General features: G+C 50.7%; 1 protein-coding gene across 3 annotated transcripts in view; it reads right to left on the bottom strand.

The window, feature by feature from the left end:
• Ndrg1 (N-myc downstream regulated 1) overlaps window positions 1-18747 on the bottom strand; it is a 50917-nt gene extending 32170 nt beyond the window's left edge. Inside the window, exons 1-4 of one of the 3 annotated variants that reach the window (XM_020174465.2) lie at window positions 18578-18747; window positions 8838-8956; window positions 7304-7382; window positions 4630-4665 (exon numbers count right to left, since the gene is read on the bottom strand). In XM_020174465.2, coding sequence (XP_020030054.1) covers window positions 4630-4665; window positions 7304-7366 — 99 coding nt within the window. In that variant the 5' untranslated portion in view covers window positions 7367-7382; window positions 8838-8956; window positions 18578-18747. Of the gene's footprint in view, window positions 1-4629; window positions 4666-7303; window positions 7383-8837; window positions 8957-14080; window positions 14205-18577 lie in introns of all 3 variants that reach the window. The other 2 variants (XM_074069263.1, XM_020174463.2) reach the window with 2 other exon arrangements.
• Window positions 18748-19162: the final 415 nt, after the last annotated feature.

Consider the following 19162-nt stretch of genomic DNA (forward strand, 5'->3'; position numbering starts at 1 on the left):
TATTGCTCCAGGATATAAATTCCCAAAACAAGGGCTACTGCCTGCCACATCACCACTGTGTCCCCGCTCTTCAGATCATGCCACGTACAGAGAGGGCAGCTGTGAAAGGAACACAGGGGTCATGACAGAGAAACTGCCTGCCCTCCTGTGAGAGCACTGAAGGTAAACTGAGGACCCTTCTAGGCCTGGTGCACAAGGTTTAATCCTTATCCTGACCTCTGCTGCTTCTTCTAGAGGGTTCTCTAGGTGGTTCTAACTTTCCCAGAGTCCCATTTGTCCCCTCCAGCCTGAGCAGCCTTCATGTCGGCCAGCACCTATAGTAGGGCCCAGCACTCAGTTCTCTGCTCTACCAGCTACCTGGGCCCAGGGACAGAAATGCACAAATGCTTTGAAAACTATCAAGAGAAACCCAGAGGGGTTAGGGATGTAGCTCAGTGGTAAAGCACCTGCTTAGCAAGTGCAAGGCCCTGGGGTCAACAGCAACACAAGAAGTGAGAGTCACCTTCTCAGGAATAAACTATGCTCCTAGATTTTCCAGAATCCATAATCAAGATTTAAAAAACCCACAATAGCCATATTAGCCAGAAAGCCTACTTCTAGATACACAAACATTGAAAATAGATAAGTGCACATCCAATTCCCAGCAGCATTAGTTACAAGAGCCAGAAAATGGAAACCACCCAAGTGTCTACGAGTGGATGAATGGGTAAGCAAAATATGGGGTATATACAACAGAAAGTGATTCTGCCACATGCTACAACATGGATATGACCTTAAGGACAGGACATTAAGTAAAACAGGACAGAATAAAACACAACTATTATGTGGTTCCGTGTAGGTGAGGCACTTTGAGTCAGGGAATGGTGGATGCCAAGGGTTGGGGAGGGGAAGCATGGGGCAGAGTTGCACATGTACACGACAGAAGGTCACAGAGATGGAAGGTAATAATGGCTGCACAACACGAATGTACTCAATGCTTCCAGATTGTACACTTCAACATAGCTAAGGGGGGTACACTTCATGTTATATGTATTTTACCACGCTAAAAAAAATAGGGCGGGAAGCCCACAAGAGTAGGTAGGGTGTGTTGTGTCTGGCTCCCCACTGATCATTGTCCCTATCCTTTCTATAATGCAAATGAGGCTTGAGCACTTTCCATCTCACAGATGAGGAAACTGAAGTTAGTGGGAGCTGAAACAACATAGTCCAGGGCAAGAACCAACAGAGAGGAGCTGAGGCTTGCAGCCCAGTTTCTGGCTTTCAGAATCACAATCACAACACAGCTGCAGGAAGACACACCCACAGAGTTGACCAGCTGCCTCCCTGGGGAGGCACAGCAAGCAGACACTTCAGTCACAGAGAAAGTAGGTTACATGGCTCCTGTCAGACAGAAGCTGACATGGCCCAGTCTGGCCCTGAGTGATCAGACGCCCCTGGGGCTGCTCATTTAGAGCTGTGCTCAGCCCACAGAACCAATCCAATAACCAGGGCCTTGGGGGCCAGTGGCTGCAATTTTATAGATCCCTTGTCCTAGGACACCAGTGTGAAAAATGTTTAGAAGGGAGATCAGATGTCCCAATCTTAGCTGCCCCTTAGTCCTCAGCAGGATAGTGCAGGGCTGAACCCCTGAAAACAAACCATCTACCTCTCAACCTCCAGTGTACCTGCATATACCGTGTGTCCCAGGGAGGAAGATGGTCAGAAACAAACTGGCTGGCAGGGGAGAAGCAAGACCCCAGTACACAAAAGCACAGTGAGATATGAATATGTGCTTTCTTCCCACTCAGCAGACCTAGCTGTGACTCCCAGTCCCTCTACTCCAGCCTCAGTTTCCCATCACTGCCTCCCATGTTACTATTGAGGTATAAAATGAGACACTGGTGGAAAGCCCTTGGCACAGAGTCTGGATCATGGGGAACAGCATCTGCCTGGGCAGCACAGGCAGCTCTGGGGCTGGGAGAAGGAAGGCCCAGAGTCTGGTGCCACCTCCCCCAGTCACTCCTGGGCAGTCACAGATAATTCATTTCCCAGCATAAGTTTGAAAATGGAACTAGAGGCCACTACGAGATCCTGCACTGCTTGAAGACCAAGATCTGTGTTCTAGATCTTGCTGGGTACAACCAATGAAATAATGACCCAGGTCCTTGAAAGAGAACAGAGTTGGTGGACTGGGTCACAGTGAGCTTAAAAGCCAAACCCAGTTGGAAACTGGTGGTAGGGATGGGCTGAAAAACTGGGCCTACACTGCTCAGTCCCTCCCCAGCTCTGATGGGCTGAGGCTCCATGGAGGCTACCCTGCTGAGTGGTGGGGGAGGGCAGTTCTCCTGACACTCCCACCCTGTGACCCCAGGGAGAAGGTGTGCCTAGTAGCATGTTTCTGGTCTGACCACATGTTCTCTTGTTCTCTGTGTGGAAAAAGTAGCTGGAGGATCAGGGTCACGGCCACCAGAGTTTAAAGGCCACTTCTGCCCACCCGTGCCTGCACCCTGTGTTCTTGCAGATCTTGGCCTTTGCTTTTGAGTTTGGGCACTGCTGTGAATCCCACTGACAGATGCCTGAGTCATCACTGGTGAAAGGTGGGGATGGTGCCGGGGGTCTTACAGCTGGGGGGAGAAAGCTTCCTCATGGCCTGAGGATGAATCCCAGCTCCACACATCACGTGACCTAGAGTGTGCTCACCTGTCAGAAGATACAGAACCTCTATCCTGGCTCTTGTGAAGATAAAATGAGTGCTTTACATTCAATTAAACTAAATACAGCATGCTTCTTGCAGTGCCCTGGCACATGGTAAGTGCTCAAAAGTATTAACTATTACTATTATGCTGATTTCAGATGAAGGATAACCAGGCTTAGAAAAGTGAAGTAACTTGTAGCTAGAACTAAATCTGTCTTAGGCTGACTCAAGCAGAAACAAAAAAACAAAAAAGAAAGATGATTTTTTTTTTTTTCAGGATGGTATTAGGTCTCAGCCATGGCCTGACTTTGGACAAGTTTCACTATCTGTGTGGCTCAGTTTTTTCATTCATAAAATTTGGAGACACCAACCTTCCTGGGAATTCATCAACTGCAGCCAGAGGTTGGGGCAATCAGGACACCCTGAACACGGGCCATGAGTCCAGGAAACTTCCCTGGGGATAGAGGGGTATATCTAAACTGGGCTGCTCCTAATCCAAGTCTCCATCTCCAAATCGATGAGGTAGAAACTACCCGTAGCCCCCTGTGGTGTCCCTGGCAGCGTGGAAGGGCACAGGCTGACAGGCCTCGCTGATGGAGAAGGCACATTGAGCACCAGCTCCTGTCATTGCCCCTCAAGGGAAGCAAGCACCCATCTGCACTGAACAGTATGCAGCTGGTGGCCATCCCTGGGTTCAGGGTCCCACTCGTGGCCCACAGGGACAAAGGAGGATGTAAAAGCATGCTTTTATGGTCAAATCCCACAGGCATCGTGCCAGCTGTGTGATCATGGCCAGGCACACCCAACCCCTTTGAACCTCAGCTTTGTCTGCTTTAAGAAAAGAGGCAAGAAGCCCTATTTTCCAGAGCTGTTGGGATGCAGTGGGTGTCCCTGGAGTGGTAAGGCACTACAGCTCTTCTGGGAGTCCAAGGCCTGCTACACGAAGTATTTTCATGGCCGGCACTGCAGCGGGGTGAGGTGTCCTCACCTGAGAGCAAATGGCCAGGCAAAAGCTGAGACATTGGGCTTATGCCAGCAATTCCACAACGCTCTAGATGTCAGAGTGTTTACAGCCAGGTTGAAGCTCAAATACATGAAGGCCACACTCCTTGAGACAGGTGAGCCTGGCTTCCAGTGACCTGGTGCTAAACAATGCCGCCAAGCTTTGTCCTCTGTTTTCCTCTCTCTTCCGAAGACTATGCAAAATTCCAGTCTCTAGGTGAAAGAAAGAAACCAGAGACTCTCGAGAGGAAGTGCAGTGGCCCCCAGGGAGGAGTGGGACAGAGGATGGAGACCCAGAGTTGGGAATGAGCCTGAAGCCAGATGCCTCTGGGAGAGCAGGTGGAGGTTCAGTGAGCACATCTCAGCCTGCCTATGACTGTCCTGTGTGGTCACCTCCTCTTCCAGGAGACATCATCTCTGGATGTGCTCAGGCTTTTGCCCCCACCCTAGTCCCCATGACTCAGTACAGCACAGGCCCACCCAGCCTCAGGGATAATGAGTTCTGGACTGATAGGTACTGAGGGTCTGACCTGCCCTGGCTTAGAGAGTCCAGTTCACTCTCTCCAGACCTGATTACTGCACAAAAAGCTCTAGAAGTGCCCCTGACCAGCCCTCCTGCAACCCCTCATTGGGATGGGCATGCTAGAAAATTCCAGAGCTATGAGCAGAAAGCCTTCCCACTGCATGGTCCCAGACCCCCCAAAGTCCCATCTAACTCAACAGGCTGGGGGATTGTGTCTGTCTTCTCCTGGGAAGGGAACAGCTTCTGCCTCCCTGGTGGGACTCAGACCGGCTTCTCCCTGGAGGAGCAGATGAGGGTGGGTAGTTGAGCCCACTTCCTTGTCTTCTCTAGCTGTCTGTATCTGAACAGTAATCTACTCGAAAACAACAGAAATAAGGGAAGAGAGCAAACAGGGAAAGCCAATGGGAAAGAGGCCATGTCCTCTACTTGCCTGAACATCGAACTCTTGCAGGAGCCCAGTGATAGTCTGTGGAAAGACAAGAGACAAGAACAATGGTCAGTTTCCTCAGAGAAAGACTGTTGGAACACATGCATCCCTCCAGACCATGAATCTCTATTTGTCCTCCTTCCTCTTACGGCCTCGCTTATTTCTTAACAAGAGAGAGTTTCCTTTTCATCCTAGAGAACAGCAGTCCAGCAGAAAAGCAGACCTATTAGCTGGAGGCCTTTTTGACAAAAGCCTTGATGAAAAAAGATCTCAAGGTTGAAACCGATAAGCACTGAGGATGGCTAGTAACTGCTCTTCTTGTCTACACTTTTAAAACTCAAGCCCTCCTTAAGTTCTGACCTTCACTGCCATTGTCTGGATTCTGGATTAAAATCCAACTCTTCCTGAGTTGGCAGAGGAGAATGGAAACTTCTCAATCTAAAAATTGTGAATTTCAACCCAAATTCCATCTTTCACCAAAGCTATCAATAGCAAGAAAGTCCTTATCCCTGCTGGAATTGTAAAATGGGGCTCAGAGGGCCTGGAGCCTCACTTGGCCAATGTTTCCAAGAAATGCTGCCAGTGTGTCTTCCACTGACCCAGAGATGGAATCCAAACACTCTATAGACCAAGCCCAGCCAGGCTGGCTATTGACCTCCTGGGACTGAGGTGGCTCAGTTCAGCCAAATGCACAAGAGATGAGGGAAACAAACCAGCAGGGCCCCGTTGGGGTTTGGAAAATCCAAAACCTGATTATAACAGACACCCTACTGCTGGGATGTAAACAGTTTCACATGCCTTGGGCTGTGGCTAAGCACACGAGGGAATTGCTAAATTCAAGTAGAAGGAAAGGTGGTTGACATTCAGGCTCTCTCTCTCCCTCTTTCTCTCTCTCTCTCTCTCTCTCTCTGTGTGTGTGTGTGTGTGTGTGTGTGTGTGTTGGTAGGAAGGAATGGGGAAAGCCATTCTGTAGCACTCCAACCTTTGTCAACAGGAGGACAGTGACAGTTGCATCTGCACACATAAGAAATGACATACATGCAAGGTGCATCGAAGTTATAAATATTCTGCATCATTGCTTGTGATGGCAAAATACTGAAAAGATCCTGGATCCACTGACCAAAAAAGTTGGTGGAATACTGTGCTGCTGGGAAGATAAATGCAAATTCTCTATGGAGCGAGTAAAAGTGAGCAAAACAGGGTGTGGCATACTATTATCTTATGTTTAGCGTAGTGATAAGGATATACTGATATGCATTTTTACTACTTAGGAGTTTTTTGTTGGTGGTGGTGGTAGCTTTTAAAGACTGTCAAAGAACTCAAGTGAAGATTTAGAAACAAATTTAGGGCATGCATCCTGTGCAGCAGGGCTGGCAGACAACAGGCCACCTCCTGTTTTGTAAATCAAGTTTTATTGGGACACAACACACTGTGTCTTTTACCTACTGTCCATGGCTGCTGTCGTGCTATAGTGGCGATGCTGGGTCCAGTCAACTGTCTTTACCTGAGATGGATTGTTTCCAGAAATTCCTTCTACCCTGTGGATACTATAATCCACATTTATGTGAATGGTGTACTATTTGCATAAAGCCTACATGTATCCAGAAATTATGTGCAGTCTGTTTCCCAAAGGCAGCCAGCCTAGGTTGGATTCCATGCATCACACTTTGTCATTATGTCACCAAGGACAAATGGACTCCATTACCCACCACCCTTCTGTACAGTGAGGACAATCACAGAACCTTTCATGGACCCAACCACAACTGAAATATGGTTAGCCAGAAATAGGCTAACTGTAGCCTAGAGGCCTGCAGGACATGGTCAGTGCACATTACCAATGATTTGGAAAAACATGTGGGTGGCCTGGGAGAAACTTCACCAGAAGGCCTGAACATCCACATTTTTAAAAGAGGTGTTATCACAGGAAGTTCTGAGGCTCTGAGAAGCCAGGTATGAACATGCTTCTAAAAGTCCAGTGTCAGCTGTACAGCCAGTAAGGTGTATCCATCATGGAACACTCAGTCCGGGACGGACCAGGCTGTCCCAGGGTCAGGCTCAGGGGCTCTTGTTCACGGCTGGAGGGCCTCTTCTCACAGAAGAGGCATAGCCAAAAAGATGCCAACAGCAAACACAGTGCCAACACGTATTGCTCTCTTCCATGCAAAGTTCTCCTCTGCCTCTGAAGTAGCTCCCTCCCTCATCATCCAGCCCTTTGCAGTGAGTGCTAGTGCCTCCATTTTTTACAGATGAGGACTAGAGTGAGAGCATAAAGCAGTCAGTGTGAACATAAAACTGCAAAGTGGTCAGGTGGTGTGACCCCAGAGTCTAAGCTGGACTCCATGTTGCATTGTTCTGTAGCCACAGGATGTCAGACACGGGGGCTATTCAGAGAAACCTGGCTCAATGCCCTTACTTTACAAATCAGAAAAGTGGGGTGGGGGGAGAGGCCATTAAGTGCTGGAGCACTTAATGGTCAAGCTGGACCTGAATCCATGCCAGGATCTACGTGTACGAATACACGCTGTGTGTAAGTGTGTATTGTATGTGTGTGGTGTTTGTTCAATGGGTACACGTGAACATGTGCAGGTATGCCTGCACACTCTTGAGTATGCATGCTGGTCAGCCACACATGCATCTACATGCCTGCTACAGGGTAGCCAGGAACATATCCACTCACCTCTCCTTTCTCCACCAAAGGCTTCACCTCAGCAAGATCCACGTCCTGTAGCTCACGAGACATGTCTGCTGCCACCTGCCTGTAAGGGGAAAGAGGCCAGGTCAGCACTTCCTGCTGAGACACATTTCCTGAAGGAAGCAGGGAAGGAGACAGGCACAAAGGTCAGCTTCAGGGAGTTCCTCCATGGCTGGGCAGTAGACCTCCTGGGAGAGGAAACTGGCTCACAGACACAGTTACCTTTCCAATAAAGTAGGTGGGTTGGAACACAAAAATAGGCAACACAGCATATCAAGTGCAGGCTCACCCGCCATACACAGAATGCTTCTTGCTAAATTTTAGAGGGAGCAGCCCCACCCCATTCCTGCCAAAAGGCAAGCAACCTCAGACTGAAAACCAGAAGGAACAAAAGGTCCCTGGGTGCCCACCACATGTCAGTGATGTATGTACTTCATCCTATACATACACCTTACCTCTGGGCAGGACTCTGGGCTGCCTGCTGAGAGGAAGAAAGGACAGAGACAGGGAAAACCTCAACACTCAGTAGGATATGAAAGGGAAAAGGATCTTCAGGACAAATTGTGCTTCCTGAGCCAAAGCAGGGAAGAAGGGAGTAGGGGCAGATGGGCAGGAGTTTGGGAGAGGGGAGGTTGACAGTCCTCTTCCTTGGCTTGGACTGTGGGCAGGGGCAAAGAGCCAGGAAATGAGGGCTGCAGAAGGAGACTGGAGCAGACTTCCCACAAACAGGGACTGCTGCCATAACAGGTTCCTAGGAGAATGAGACTTGGGCAGTGGGATGACATCTATGTAGCATACTTCTGAGTGCTTAATGTAAGAGCTGGAGGGATAAACATTCATTCTCAAGGGTCAACAGTCAAGCTGGAAAAATTAAATGCCCACCAATAAGTGGGTTGAGGCCCAGGGAACCCAGGAGAAGGTAAGTAATACAGTAGTATAGAAGGTCTGGCGGGGAAGTAGTAAGTGCAATAGGTGAGATACCCAGGCTCCTTCTTAGTTCACAGGTCCAGGTTTCTACCTGGGCAAATTTATGAGAAACAGCTTGACCAAGGAGCCTTCAGACTGCTACCTTCTAGAGTGGGAGCCTGGGGCCCCAGCTATCCAAGGCCTTGTAGGTACTATGGCAAAGATAAAGCATGAAATTCCAGCCCAGGGCTCCTTTGAGGACCAGTTCCCCAAGCCACCAGAGCCATGTGAACCCCCTCTTTGAGGTCAGCCAGTGAAAGCTGGCCACCTGGATCCATGCCCTATGCTAACACATGGCATGCTGTGGGCGGATCCTGCTGGCCACTGGGTGCTCTGGTCTGGGGCCCCAGTGTGACTTTCTCCCATAGATTACCCACCCACAGAATCCTTTATGTAGCCTTTGGAGTCTGTGCTCCAGAACATTCTGAAAACAAAGTCGGGTTTATATTTGTAAGCATTCCTGGGCTGCTGCCAGCTCAGAGGCAGGAGGCATGAAAAGTCAGGGGCTATGAGCCTTGCTAATTCAGCGTGTTCATGGTCCCGAGACACTAACCGTGGGACACTTCGCCTACACAGCACAGAGAGCCTTCCAGAAGTCCAGGGCCCTGACAGCACTGCCTCTCATGCAGAGAGTGAAAGACTTCACGGTTCACAGGGGCTTCTGGACTTGCCCTGCAAAGCAAAGAGCCCAAGGATGAAGCCGGGTTCTTCTACTCTCCCATTGGGTGGGTTCAGGCAGGCATCCTTCAGCTCACCTAGACAGGTCGCTTACCTGCCTTGTTCCCCTTTCTACTTCTAGTTCCTAGCATGTACCAGGTGCACAGTCCAGCACAACTCGCTTCCTGAGAAGACAAGCAAGGTTGGTAACAGCAATGCATGTATTTAGATTCTCTTTTAACTGCCACCAACCTAGGGAGCAAAATGTCTTGAACACATTTCTCTGTTTATAAGGACTCATCACATACTATTGTTCAGCCCAGGTTAGTCAGTTCTCCTTGGCTTCCAGAAACTGTGATGCCCTTCTTTTTCTCTCCTTCAGAACAGAAAGGAGATAAAGTTCAGCCTCTGGTTTCCTAAATGCGCCTGGTGAAACCTCTTACCTCACACCCTTTTTCTTTCCTCCAGCTCAGCTCACCAGACCACAGGAGAGAGTGGATTGAAAAATGGTCAAGTTTCCTAAAATATCTAAAGTCCTTTGGAGCTGGAGGGGCCACGTCTGGCAAAACCCCCTCAGCCAACTCAGGGTTTCGGGGAAGACCAGAGGTGAAGCCATCAGGGACCATCTCAGTGTCTGTCTCTACTGAGACTGATTTTGTCACCCCAGGGGCCTTTGGCAATGTCTGGGGACATTTTTGATTGTCATGACTATTATGAATCTAATGGGTAGAGGACAGGGATGTTGTTAAACATCCTACAGTACACAGGACAGCATCATAACACAGAATTATCTGACCCAAAATGTCAATAGTTCCAAGGCTGAGACACCCTGGTTTAGACCAAGGACTCTGAAATCTGCAGAAAGACTAGATATAGATGACAACACTTCAAAGAGCTCTGCCCTGTCTATGTCACCACCCCACAGTAACCACAGCTGTATAGTAACCAAGCTATGCACACCTGGGCTGCAGCAGGCACCCTCTGCTTCTTAAGATGGCTAGTTATTGGGCACAGCACACAGTCAGCCTGCAGAGGACAGAGAGAGCAGCTGTTCCCTGGAGACCCTCCTGGTCAAGGACAGTCAAGGGTCAGGCCCTACGCAGCTCAAACATCTTTGAGCACCCTTGAGCATCTTTGGTTTGATGCTCAAACCAAAGAACTTCCCAAAGTGTTTTTTTAAAAGCTTTTGTGCAAAGGAAATCTTACAAGGAAGTTTAATATATAAAAACAGATTAAAAAACAAAAAAGCAAAGGGGCTTTGGATGTGGCCAGGGCAGAGGGCATGGCCCACCCTCCTTCAGGCTCTTGTCCTCTTCTTCCCACTCCCACCCATCCTGCCCTGTGCCTCCAAAGCTGCCTCAAAAGAGCAGCTGAGCTTGGGGAGTAGGGCAGAAAACCTGGTATGTATCTGAGGTTTCTTCTTGCACCAAATTCTTAGGTGTCCAACATGAAGCTAAGAGCTAAAACAAAAAGGATGTTGCTTTGTGTGATGGATTTGGGGATATGGCCTTGAACACATGCACGTTCCATCCCCAGGAGCTCAGTCTCAGGGGCCAGGCACTGCCCTTGGTTCTCTCAGCAGGCAAATGGCACTGTGCGTCTGTCCCCACAGGGGTGGGCTGTTCTGGGGCTGGAAGGTTCTATTCTCATGGTTGTCTCAGGGCAAAGGTCCTGAGAGCTGGCGCTATGAACAGTTGGGACGGAGAATTCTTTGTTGTGGGTGCTGCCCTGAGTTTCTAAGATGGCCCCCAGCACCCTAGTCCCCTGCCAACTACACCCCCAAGTTGTGACAACTAAAAATGTGTGCATACATTACCAGACATCCCTGGGTATAAAATGGACTGGCAGTTCCTAGAATGAAACAGGTATCCAGAAAATGTCTCTTAGACACAAGTCTTACTCAATCTAGGACACTTGCATTCTCTCTCTCTCTCTTTCCCTCCCTACTTCCCTCCTGCCTCCATCATCATCTTCACAGGCAAAGGTTGACCCCCAGGTCTGATGACCATCCTCAGCCCATACGGCCAGCTGTAGGAATTCTGTCGGGGCAAATTTCCTCCAGCTAAAATCCCACTCCAGTAGCAGGGTTCCAAGTCATACCAACTGCCAGGCTGGCTGGCATCACTTCCTTTCCTACTTGCCCACTGCAAGGAAACCCACCATCAGAGAAGTGAGAGGTAGCCTGTCATTAAGGGGAAGGTGTAGGACAGACTCATGCATCACCATTTCTCAGCCTTGTCATCCTGCCTCAGTGTACTCAGCTGTGAAATGGGCGTTGTAACTCTTGCTCCATAAGCAGCAGTGGTGCTTGAGTGAAAGAACGGCAGGCCGATTCCCGCAACTAGCTCAATGAGTCAATGTACATTCTTACGCTGGTTGCCTTGGAGACCCTAAAGCCCTATGAAGACACAGCCTGTGGTTGGCATACTGCTAGTCCCAGAGTAGCCTGACAAGAAAGGGAACACAGGGAAGATACTCATGTCCAATGCATGGCCACCAAGTCTCTCTTCACCAGCAACACCAGTCAATGAGTAACTAGGTTGAAGAAGGTCTGGGCAAAGACCTATCCTGCTCACCAGACCAAGAGAGTAAGCATTAGCAGGAACTAGAGGGTTCCAGGCCAAGCCAAGACCAGGATCTGCCAAGAGAGGGGAAGAATGTGACCTGAGGCCCTATTGGGCAGGGAATAAAGGCATCTCAGGCAATCTGAGGCCACTTGGGAATTGTTAACCAGCCCCTGAGGAGTGGAGGAGACACATAACCTGTGATTCTCAAGCCTGAGTGAGGACACTGACCCGGAAATCTCAGGCATGGGAACCCTGCCACCTCCGGCTTTATAACTTTGAGCAAGCCATTACCTCTCTGTGCCTCATTTGTCTGTCTGTAAAGTATGCACAGTGTCTGTTCTATGAAAATCATAAACTCAGAGCACATGGGAACAAGCAGGAGAGTGCTGCAGAGACCAAAGGGCTAGGCTCTGACCAGATTGGCCCTGCCACAGCTCCTCTCCCTCTCCCAGTCCAAGACCCCGTCCAGCTTCAATCTGTTTAACTGGAGCCATTTCATGGGACACTCTGCTCAACTTTTTGAACAAGCGGTCTTGGGCCCTCTAAAACTCCATGGGGCAAGATTAAAGGGCTGTCTAGCAGAGACCCATCTATAATCTGTTCTGGGATTTTTGGGACCCAGCACTCTAGAAAGATAAGCCTAGGGGGCCAACATGAAGCCGGCATGGCTACATCATAGTAGCAGTCACAGGCCACCTCCAAGACTCTAAACGTGCTCTTGGCTTTGCCTTCTGTGAGCATCCGGGCAACCCAAGAAGAAGGACCAGCAAGGTTGCTACTGAAGTATGGGGAAATTAAGACACAGAGATGTTGCAAGTTAGCAAGCTTCAAGCTCACACAGCTGACATTGCCCTAACTATACACACGGACCTCATTTCTACCCTTTGTCCAGGTTCACAACACTCTGAGGATGGCCACATGTGACTGTGATATTTTTGGTGTGTACAGATCAGAGGGGAGAATCACATTTTTCCATCCATGTCATAGTCACCTGAGCCACCAGAAGTAGCCCAACTTTGGGCAAAATCTACATCTTGTACTTTTCTGTTTTTCTATCATAATACACAAAAGTGTCTGTTTTTAGCTCTCCCCAAAGTGCCTTCCTGATTTGGCAAGTAGCTACTCTGAAAGTGTCCACTCATTGCATTGTTTCATTTGTTCCTCAAAAAAGTCCCTGGGGGAGAGGACTGGCATGCCAGGTTTATAGACAGGCAACCCTAGGCTCCAAAACAAAGGCCCACATGACCTTCCAAAGGCCAGATGTCTGGCTTCTTCCCCACCCAGGGAAGGATGCCAACCTCACTGCTTTGTTGTGGGTGCAGGTGGGGGGGCTTTGGGGATGGCAGACAATAGCCTCCTGGAGTCCTTCAGTGAAACAGAAAGGGAGACCAGAGGGGACTAGGGGCAAGTTTAGCATTGATTGTTATCCTCAGCAACTGGCTCAGATTTGCCCTCTAGGTAACAAGTCTGGTTTCAAAGCCACATGGAAGCCAGTGTTCTTTCCAGCACTCTGGGCTCTTCACAGACAGATCTTTAAAGGGGAGAAGGGATCAATGTAAGCTGCTGCTGTCTGGCACAACAACTCCCAAATACAGCAATCCCCAGAAAGATCCAAAGGGCAGTTCCATTGCTGCAGGGGAAACTGCCTTATGGTATGCCTCATATCCTGCCTTACTGCCCACCAGTCTTCTGTCAGTTCTGTGCCAAAGAGATTCTTAAGTCAAGCTGTGAAGCAGTTCATGGGCTCTCTTGGTGTTTTCTGGATCTTTTTAAAGTCAAGGCTCTGGGGAGATTGAGGTTGGCAGCCACAGTGTTTTTCTTACGTAATCAACCTAACAAACAGAATAGGTGAACTCAATGGACTTTCAAGAAAGTTCCCTAGATGAGAAGGAAGTAGAAAAGATGGTTTTCAAGTCTCAGAGTGATTGAAATCACCAAAAATCGGCATAAATGTCAGGAAAAGTAGACTTCCAGACAGAATTCCTCAAAGGCCTCAGTCCTCAGCAGGGAGCCTGAAATTCTATGAACCTCACCACACTGCTCCATACTGAAAGGGTAAAATTGGATTACTAAGAAAAGGCAAAGCCACCCCGCTCTCAGATCACCAAAGCTCCTGTGTTTCTAGGGTACTGTTTGCAGCTGAAACAGACTTTCCGTGTGTTCAACTGGAGCTCAGAACCAATCGAGAGGTCAGGGAGGACAGTGCTACCAGCCAAAACACAATAGCAGGAAGAAGGAGCGTCAGGAATCTGCCATGGCCCAGCCCTTCTCTGCACCACTGTGATCTTCCCGGAAGTGCTTAGTGGTGACTTGGCAGTGGTTTTGGCAGAGTAATTGGTTTGGCAAAGAGAAGATGACTGTCTGAGGGGACAAACCAAGTAACTGGAAGTCCCAAGGAGGGCATTGGTGGAGTTGGAAGATTTTTCTGTGAATCTGTGCTGCAGGGTTTGTGACAATTTTTTGAAATCACCCAGAGCCAGTGTTGGCCCAGGATAGGGAAATAGATCTTCTTTGTCCCTGAGATAGGATGCTGCTGGCCACACTAATGAGACTTTTAATGCAAATGTCTTACCGCTTCCACCATCCGGAATGGCTCTCAACCTCTGCAGGAGACAACCCATGTGACTTCTCTCATTGACGGAGGGCTCCTTACACCAACATGAATGGAGTGCCCACTAAGTGGTAGGTTCTTATATCTAAGGGGGCAATGGAAAGGCAGAGACAGGAGGACACATGGGACCAGCCACCAGTCAGGAGGGGAAGCCAGAGAAGTGACAGGAAGGAGAGAGTGAAGGTTCCAAGATGAGACATACTCAGAGTGAGCTATCTCTTAAGAATCCTCTTCTCATCCTTATAAGATTGGGCTCCTCAGAGCCTTCTCAATTCTAGGGTGCTGAGCTGGGGGTAGAGATGGGGGAACAGATGGTCTGCACCCCACCTAGTTCTAAGCAGAGCTCTGTGCAGGTTTAAAATATACAGCTGTTTGAAGGCTTCCCAATTGAATTAAGAAGGACCTACAAGATGAAAGATGAGCTCTTGAGCACTCAAGTCCCCAGATTGCTCACGACCCTCGCATTCTACCCTCAGCTGGGGGGTGCCAGTGCAACTGAAGAGGCCTGGAGATGGCACCAAAGAGGGAAGCGGGTAGGCAGGGCATGGGCAAAACTTCAATAATGTTAAGACAGGAAAGTCAAGATTTCTGGGTCAAAAGACATTGCTGGAGAGTTCGATTCTGAAATGGGTTCCTAGTCTATGGCACCAAAGCAGAGTCCCTACTATTCTCCCCAGGGACCTGAGTTTCTCCTCCATGGTGCCCAATGTAGAACACTCAATTCCACACCAACACCAAGTCATGGCTTCCTATCTACATAGCTTCCTTCTTTGTGGACCTCAGTGTCATCGCCCAACCCCTCTGCACACCCAACTCCAACAACCCTGGCTGGCTCACAGTAAGAGGCCAAGTTCAGGGGCATATCACATGTCACCCAGCTCCATCTCCTCATTTAAGAGAAGGAGCAAGTTAGCAGGGCAGGAAGGCCTCAGACCAGATGTAATCAAGAAGACAGCCTGCAGTGACTCCAGGAAAACCCGCTCAGCCTTAAAAGGCAGGCCTAGAGGCACTGGGTAGCCTTAAGGGAAATACTGGAGTGTTTCCCTTTGATCCAAACCCACTCACTTAATCTGGACAGGCAAACCCCTACCCATCCTGTTCTCTGACTTGAGAAGTCAGAAGAATGTCTCCCACCTCAAGACAATCAGGTCACATACTGAAGAACAAGGCCTGCTAGGCAGACAAGGGCTATGTAGTGACACCTATTAATGGCCAGACCTGGGGACACAGGGTGGCCAAGAAGGTATGGCATATGTGGCTGCTCCCTCTCCTCTCTTCTCCCCCAGTCTTCGGGAGTCCAGGGCCTCAGTCAACTGCCTTCATTATACACAGCTGTAAGTTTAGCTTTCTGGAAAACATCAAAAAGCACACCAGGTCCAGTCACAGGCCTGGGCAGGTTTAGAAGAAAGGGCTTTACACATTGATGGCCAAGGAGACAGCCCTACTGTGTTCTTCATGGTTACTGCTGACATAAAATACCTTCACGGTTCTGCCCATGAGCTAGCCGCTGTTCTCAGCTCACAAGGCTTAGCTCACTTAGTATCCATACACCATAATGAGACTGCATCTGTCATTATCGCTTTACTAAAGAGGAAACTGAGGCACGGAGGTCCTGACTGCCTCTTTGCATTTTCCATTCTGACCTGCTTTCTCCTTGCTCCCCAACAAAAACACAAAAACTTTGAAGTCAGACTCTCCCACTTTTAGCAATGTGGGACCTGTTTCCTTGTCCACCCAGTATAACTGATACAGCCAGGCAGTGTTCTTGCAAGGCACAAAGGGATGCAAGACACAGTAGTTGCGTTAGAGAGAGAGGACCCCTTCCCTCTGGCCTGTGTCTAGCCCTGCTTCCTGCTGGACCCATAGGTACCCAGTCATCATGCTGGCTTTTCTGCAGAGCCACAAGGCGTGGATGGATTTCCTGGAGTTGGGTGTCAAGGCAGAACAGCAGCTTTGGGCCATCAGAAAAATACAATGCCTTCTTTCTGGCCTCTGCTGGGGCAAGTGCAGTTCAGCAGGTTTCCATGCCTCAGGGGCCCTAGCTCTGTTCAGATCTGCCATTCATTCTGAAGGGGGCAGCCAACCCAGTAAAGCCATGGTGGGTAGGGGAAAGGGCAGAGGGGGAAGGACTGTGACCTTTGTCCCTTTCTCACTAAATTGATTTTGCTCATCTTTAAACACCTGCTCTACATTTAGAAAAACTACCCAGGTTCTGCCTCTTCTGACTCAAAGTGGCCTCACCAAAAACTTAGCAAAGATGCAAACTTATGTTTGCCTTCCAGAAGAGACAGGCAAAGATCAAGATCAGTCCCAACCAGGACACACTTGGACAGGGCACTAGAGCATGAGTCCTGGTTCCCACTCACCTTGGCACCTGCCTCCCTGTCTCTGATTTCAGTTCTTATTTGTAAAGTGAGAAGAGGTTGGACCGGGTCCCGTGTGAGTTTTTATTCCATTCCAAATGATGCAACCAGTGGCCAGACTCCTGGGTTTGCTTGCCATTGGGAAAGAACTCACCAGGTGAGGAGACCCTGTAACAGGATTCCAGAACCAAATCCAACCCCTCCATCCATAGAGTCAGCTGCCTCCTTGGGATCTACCTCAGGATCAAAGAGGAGCAGGGTAGGAGGCAGAGGACTGTTCAAGTCGCTCCATGCATGTCTGAACCCCTCCTACAGGCTCGGCCCTGGGCCAGGTGCCAGGCTTCAGATAGAGCAAGCAAAGTCCTTCTCCTTCCCCCGGCACAGCTTACCCTCCAGTCACAGTCAAGGTCCCATGAAATTAAGAAGGCACAGGTCAGGGACATCACCCCCTGGTGTCTCTGTTTACCCCACAGCCCTATTCCCTGGATGTTTGCCAACTCTTTCAGCAAACTTTTCCTCCCTTGACTCAACCTAGTGCAGTGATCGGGCTTGGAACTGGCTGAACCACTGCCCACACCAGCTGTGACCTGTGCCTGCCCTGCTATTGTCCCAGCTAGCAGTTGGCAAACCACTCAAAGGCAGGCATGAAGGTTTCCCCTCTCTGCACCTTTTTTTTTGTCCTTGAAACTCATTTTCACGGCAAGAACAGGGCTTTTATTTGGATACCATGTTCATTAGGGGTGGTGTGGGAGACCGTGCAGCATGGCTAGTTGGCATTAAAAGGATGTTTACACTCCTCCCAGTGGTCAGCCTCTGCCTCTTCCATCTTCCCCAGTAGCTGAAAGGAACCAAAGTTGCTGAAGTGCCCAGGACAGCTGGTGAAGAAGGGCGCAGATAAAGGGTGGTGGCCTTCCTCCCCCACTGGCTGCGCTGACAGGCACCTCCCACGATCAAGCCAGAGGGGTGGCTCTGGGGCCCCACCAGACAGCTGATAACGAAGCGACAGACGGGAGAGTAGGGGAGGTGGCGGTGTAAAGAAGGGATCCACAAATCCCAGCTTCAGCTATTAATGTGATGGAGGCGGTGACAGCGTGTTTCCCCTGGAGCCCGCTGCATTCCACACACTCTGACCCAACCTCCTCCCAGAAGCTGAATCAGAGACCGCGGCGGATCTCCCGGGAACGTCCGAGCAGTTCCAGCTGTTCTCCCCGCTGGACTGCTGGAGACGCCGGCCCGGGGACCAGGGAGCCAAGGAAAGCAGGGGAGGGTGGGCGGATGCGAAAATGACGCCACTCCTAGCTCCAGCCAGCACTGGGGCCCGCCCGATGTCAGTGAGACCCTGCTCAACCGACCCACCTCTCCCGCGCCGCCACAGCGCCAACCCCGGGCCACCTCGGGAGCCGCACCCCGCTCAGCGGCGTTCGCTGACACTCGCTGCCGCGCGTGCTGCACGCACTGTGACACACCCCGTCCTCTCCCCTAGCACACACACACTCGCCTCTCGCACGCACGCCACCGGACTCCGGAGCTGGACGGCCATCCGGCCTCCGATCCACACCCGTTCCCTGGCCAGTGGGACACCAGACACACCCACACCCTCCCCCCTTTCCAGCCTCACCAGCGTCTCTTATCCTCACCCACCCCATCGACATCGCTTCCTCCTCAGACACCCTAACACACTCTCACATCCACCCACCTACTCACACACACCTTTGTCCCTCATGCGCCCCTGGCCAGCGGTGCCAGCTGTGACTCTGGGAGGGCGCCAGGAAGCGAGATTCAGGTGTTCCTGGGTTGGCTCGCCGCCTCCTTTCCGACCGTCTGAACCCCACTATCTTAGGTAGGGGGAAAGTTAATGGGGACCTGCCTTTTTTTCCTCCTTTTCTCTAATCGAACCCTCCAATTTTGAGATGCCGGCGCCCAGATGCTGCCTCCCCGTGCCAACGCCACCAGGTCGCCCCGCACTTGCAGCTCCCGGGGGTCCTGAAGTCCGCGGGACCACAAAGGGCGGACCAGGCGCTCCAGCAGCACCCCATGGACAACCCCTCTCTATTACTCCTAGTGTCGGGAAGAAGAGGGCATCGGGCGGACTTACCTAAAGCAGAGGGAGAAGGGACAGGCGTCTGCGGCTAGTGTGGCGGCGCGGCGCCCAGTGGGAGCCTAGGAGATGGAGAGGACAGAGAGCAACAAGGATCGTCTTGTGCTGCGGAGCGCGAGCTGGTGGCCAGGCGAGGTTTGTTTATGTGCGTACCCAGGGCCATTTTATAGGCGCCGCGGCCCCGCCTCCAAAGCCTTGTCCCTCCCGGATCCGCGGCGCCCCGCACGCAACGAGGACACACCCCTTCCCCGCTCCCCCTCCCGCCCCGGCTGGCTGCGCTGGAGCTGCGCGCCGGGTCCCGCTGGAGCCGCCGCCCGCCTGTTGCGCAAACCTCTGTAGGGGCGCGGCGGGGTGGGGCCTCCGGCCCAGGGCTGTGGTTTGGCTCTGCGGTTCCCTCCAGCTAACGGGGGCAGGGGCCTCCGAGTGCGCAGCAGGCATGTGTGCACAGGGGCCGGGAGGAGGACTAGTTGTATGTGTTCATGTATGTGCGCTCCCGTGCGTGTGCATGTGGACTTCCTTGTGCCTCTGAGTGGCCGCGTGGTCCTGTCTTTCCCTTTGAGTTTCTCCTAAGAATGTGCTCCA

This window comes from Castor canadensis, chromosome 3 (genome assembly GCF_047511655.1).
Source record: "Castor canadensis chromosome 3, mCasCan1.hap1v2, whole genome shotgun sequence".
NCBI classification, from domain to species: domain Eukaryota; kingdom Metazoa; phylum Chordata; class Mammalia; order Rodentia; family Castoridae; genus Castor; species Castor canadensis.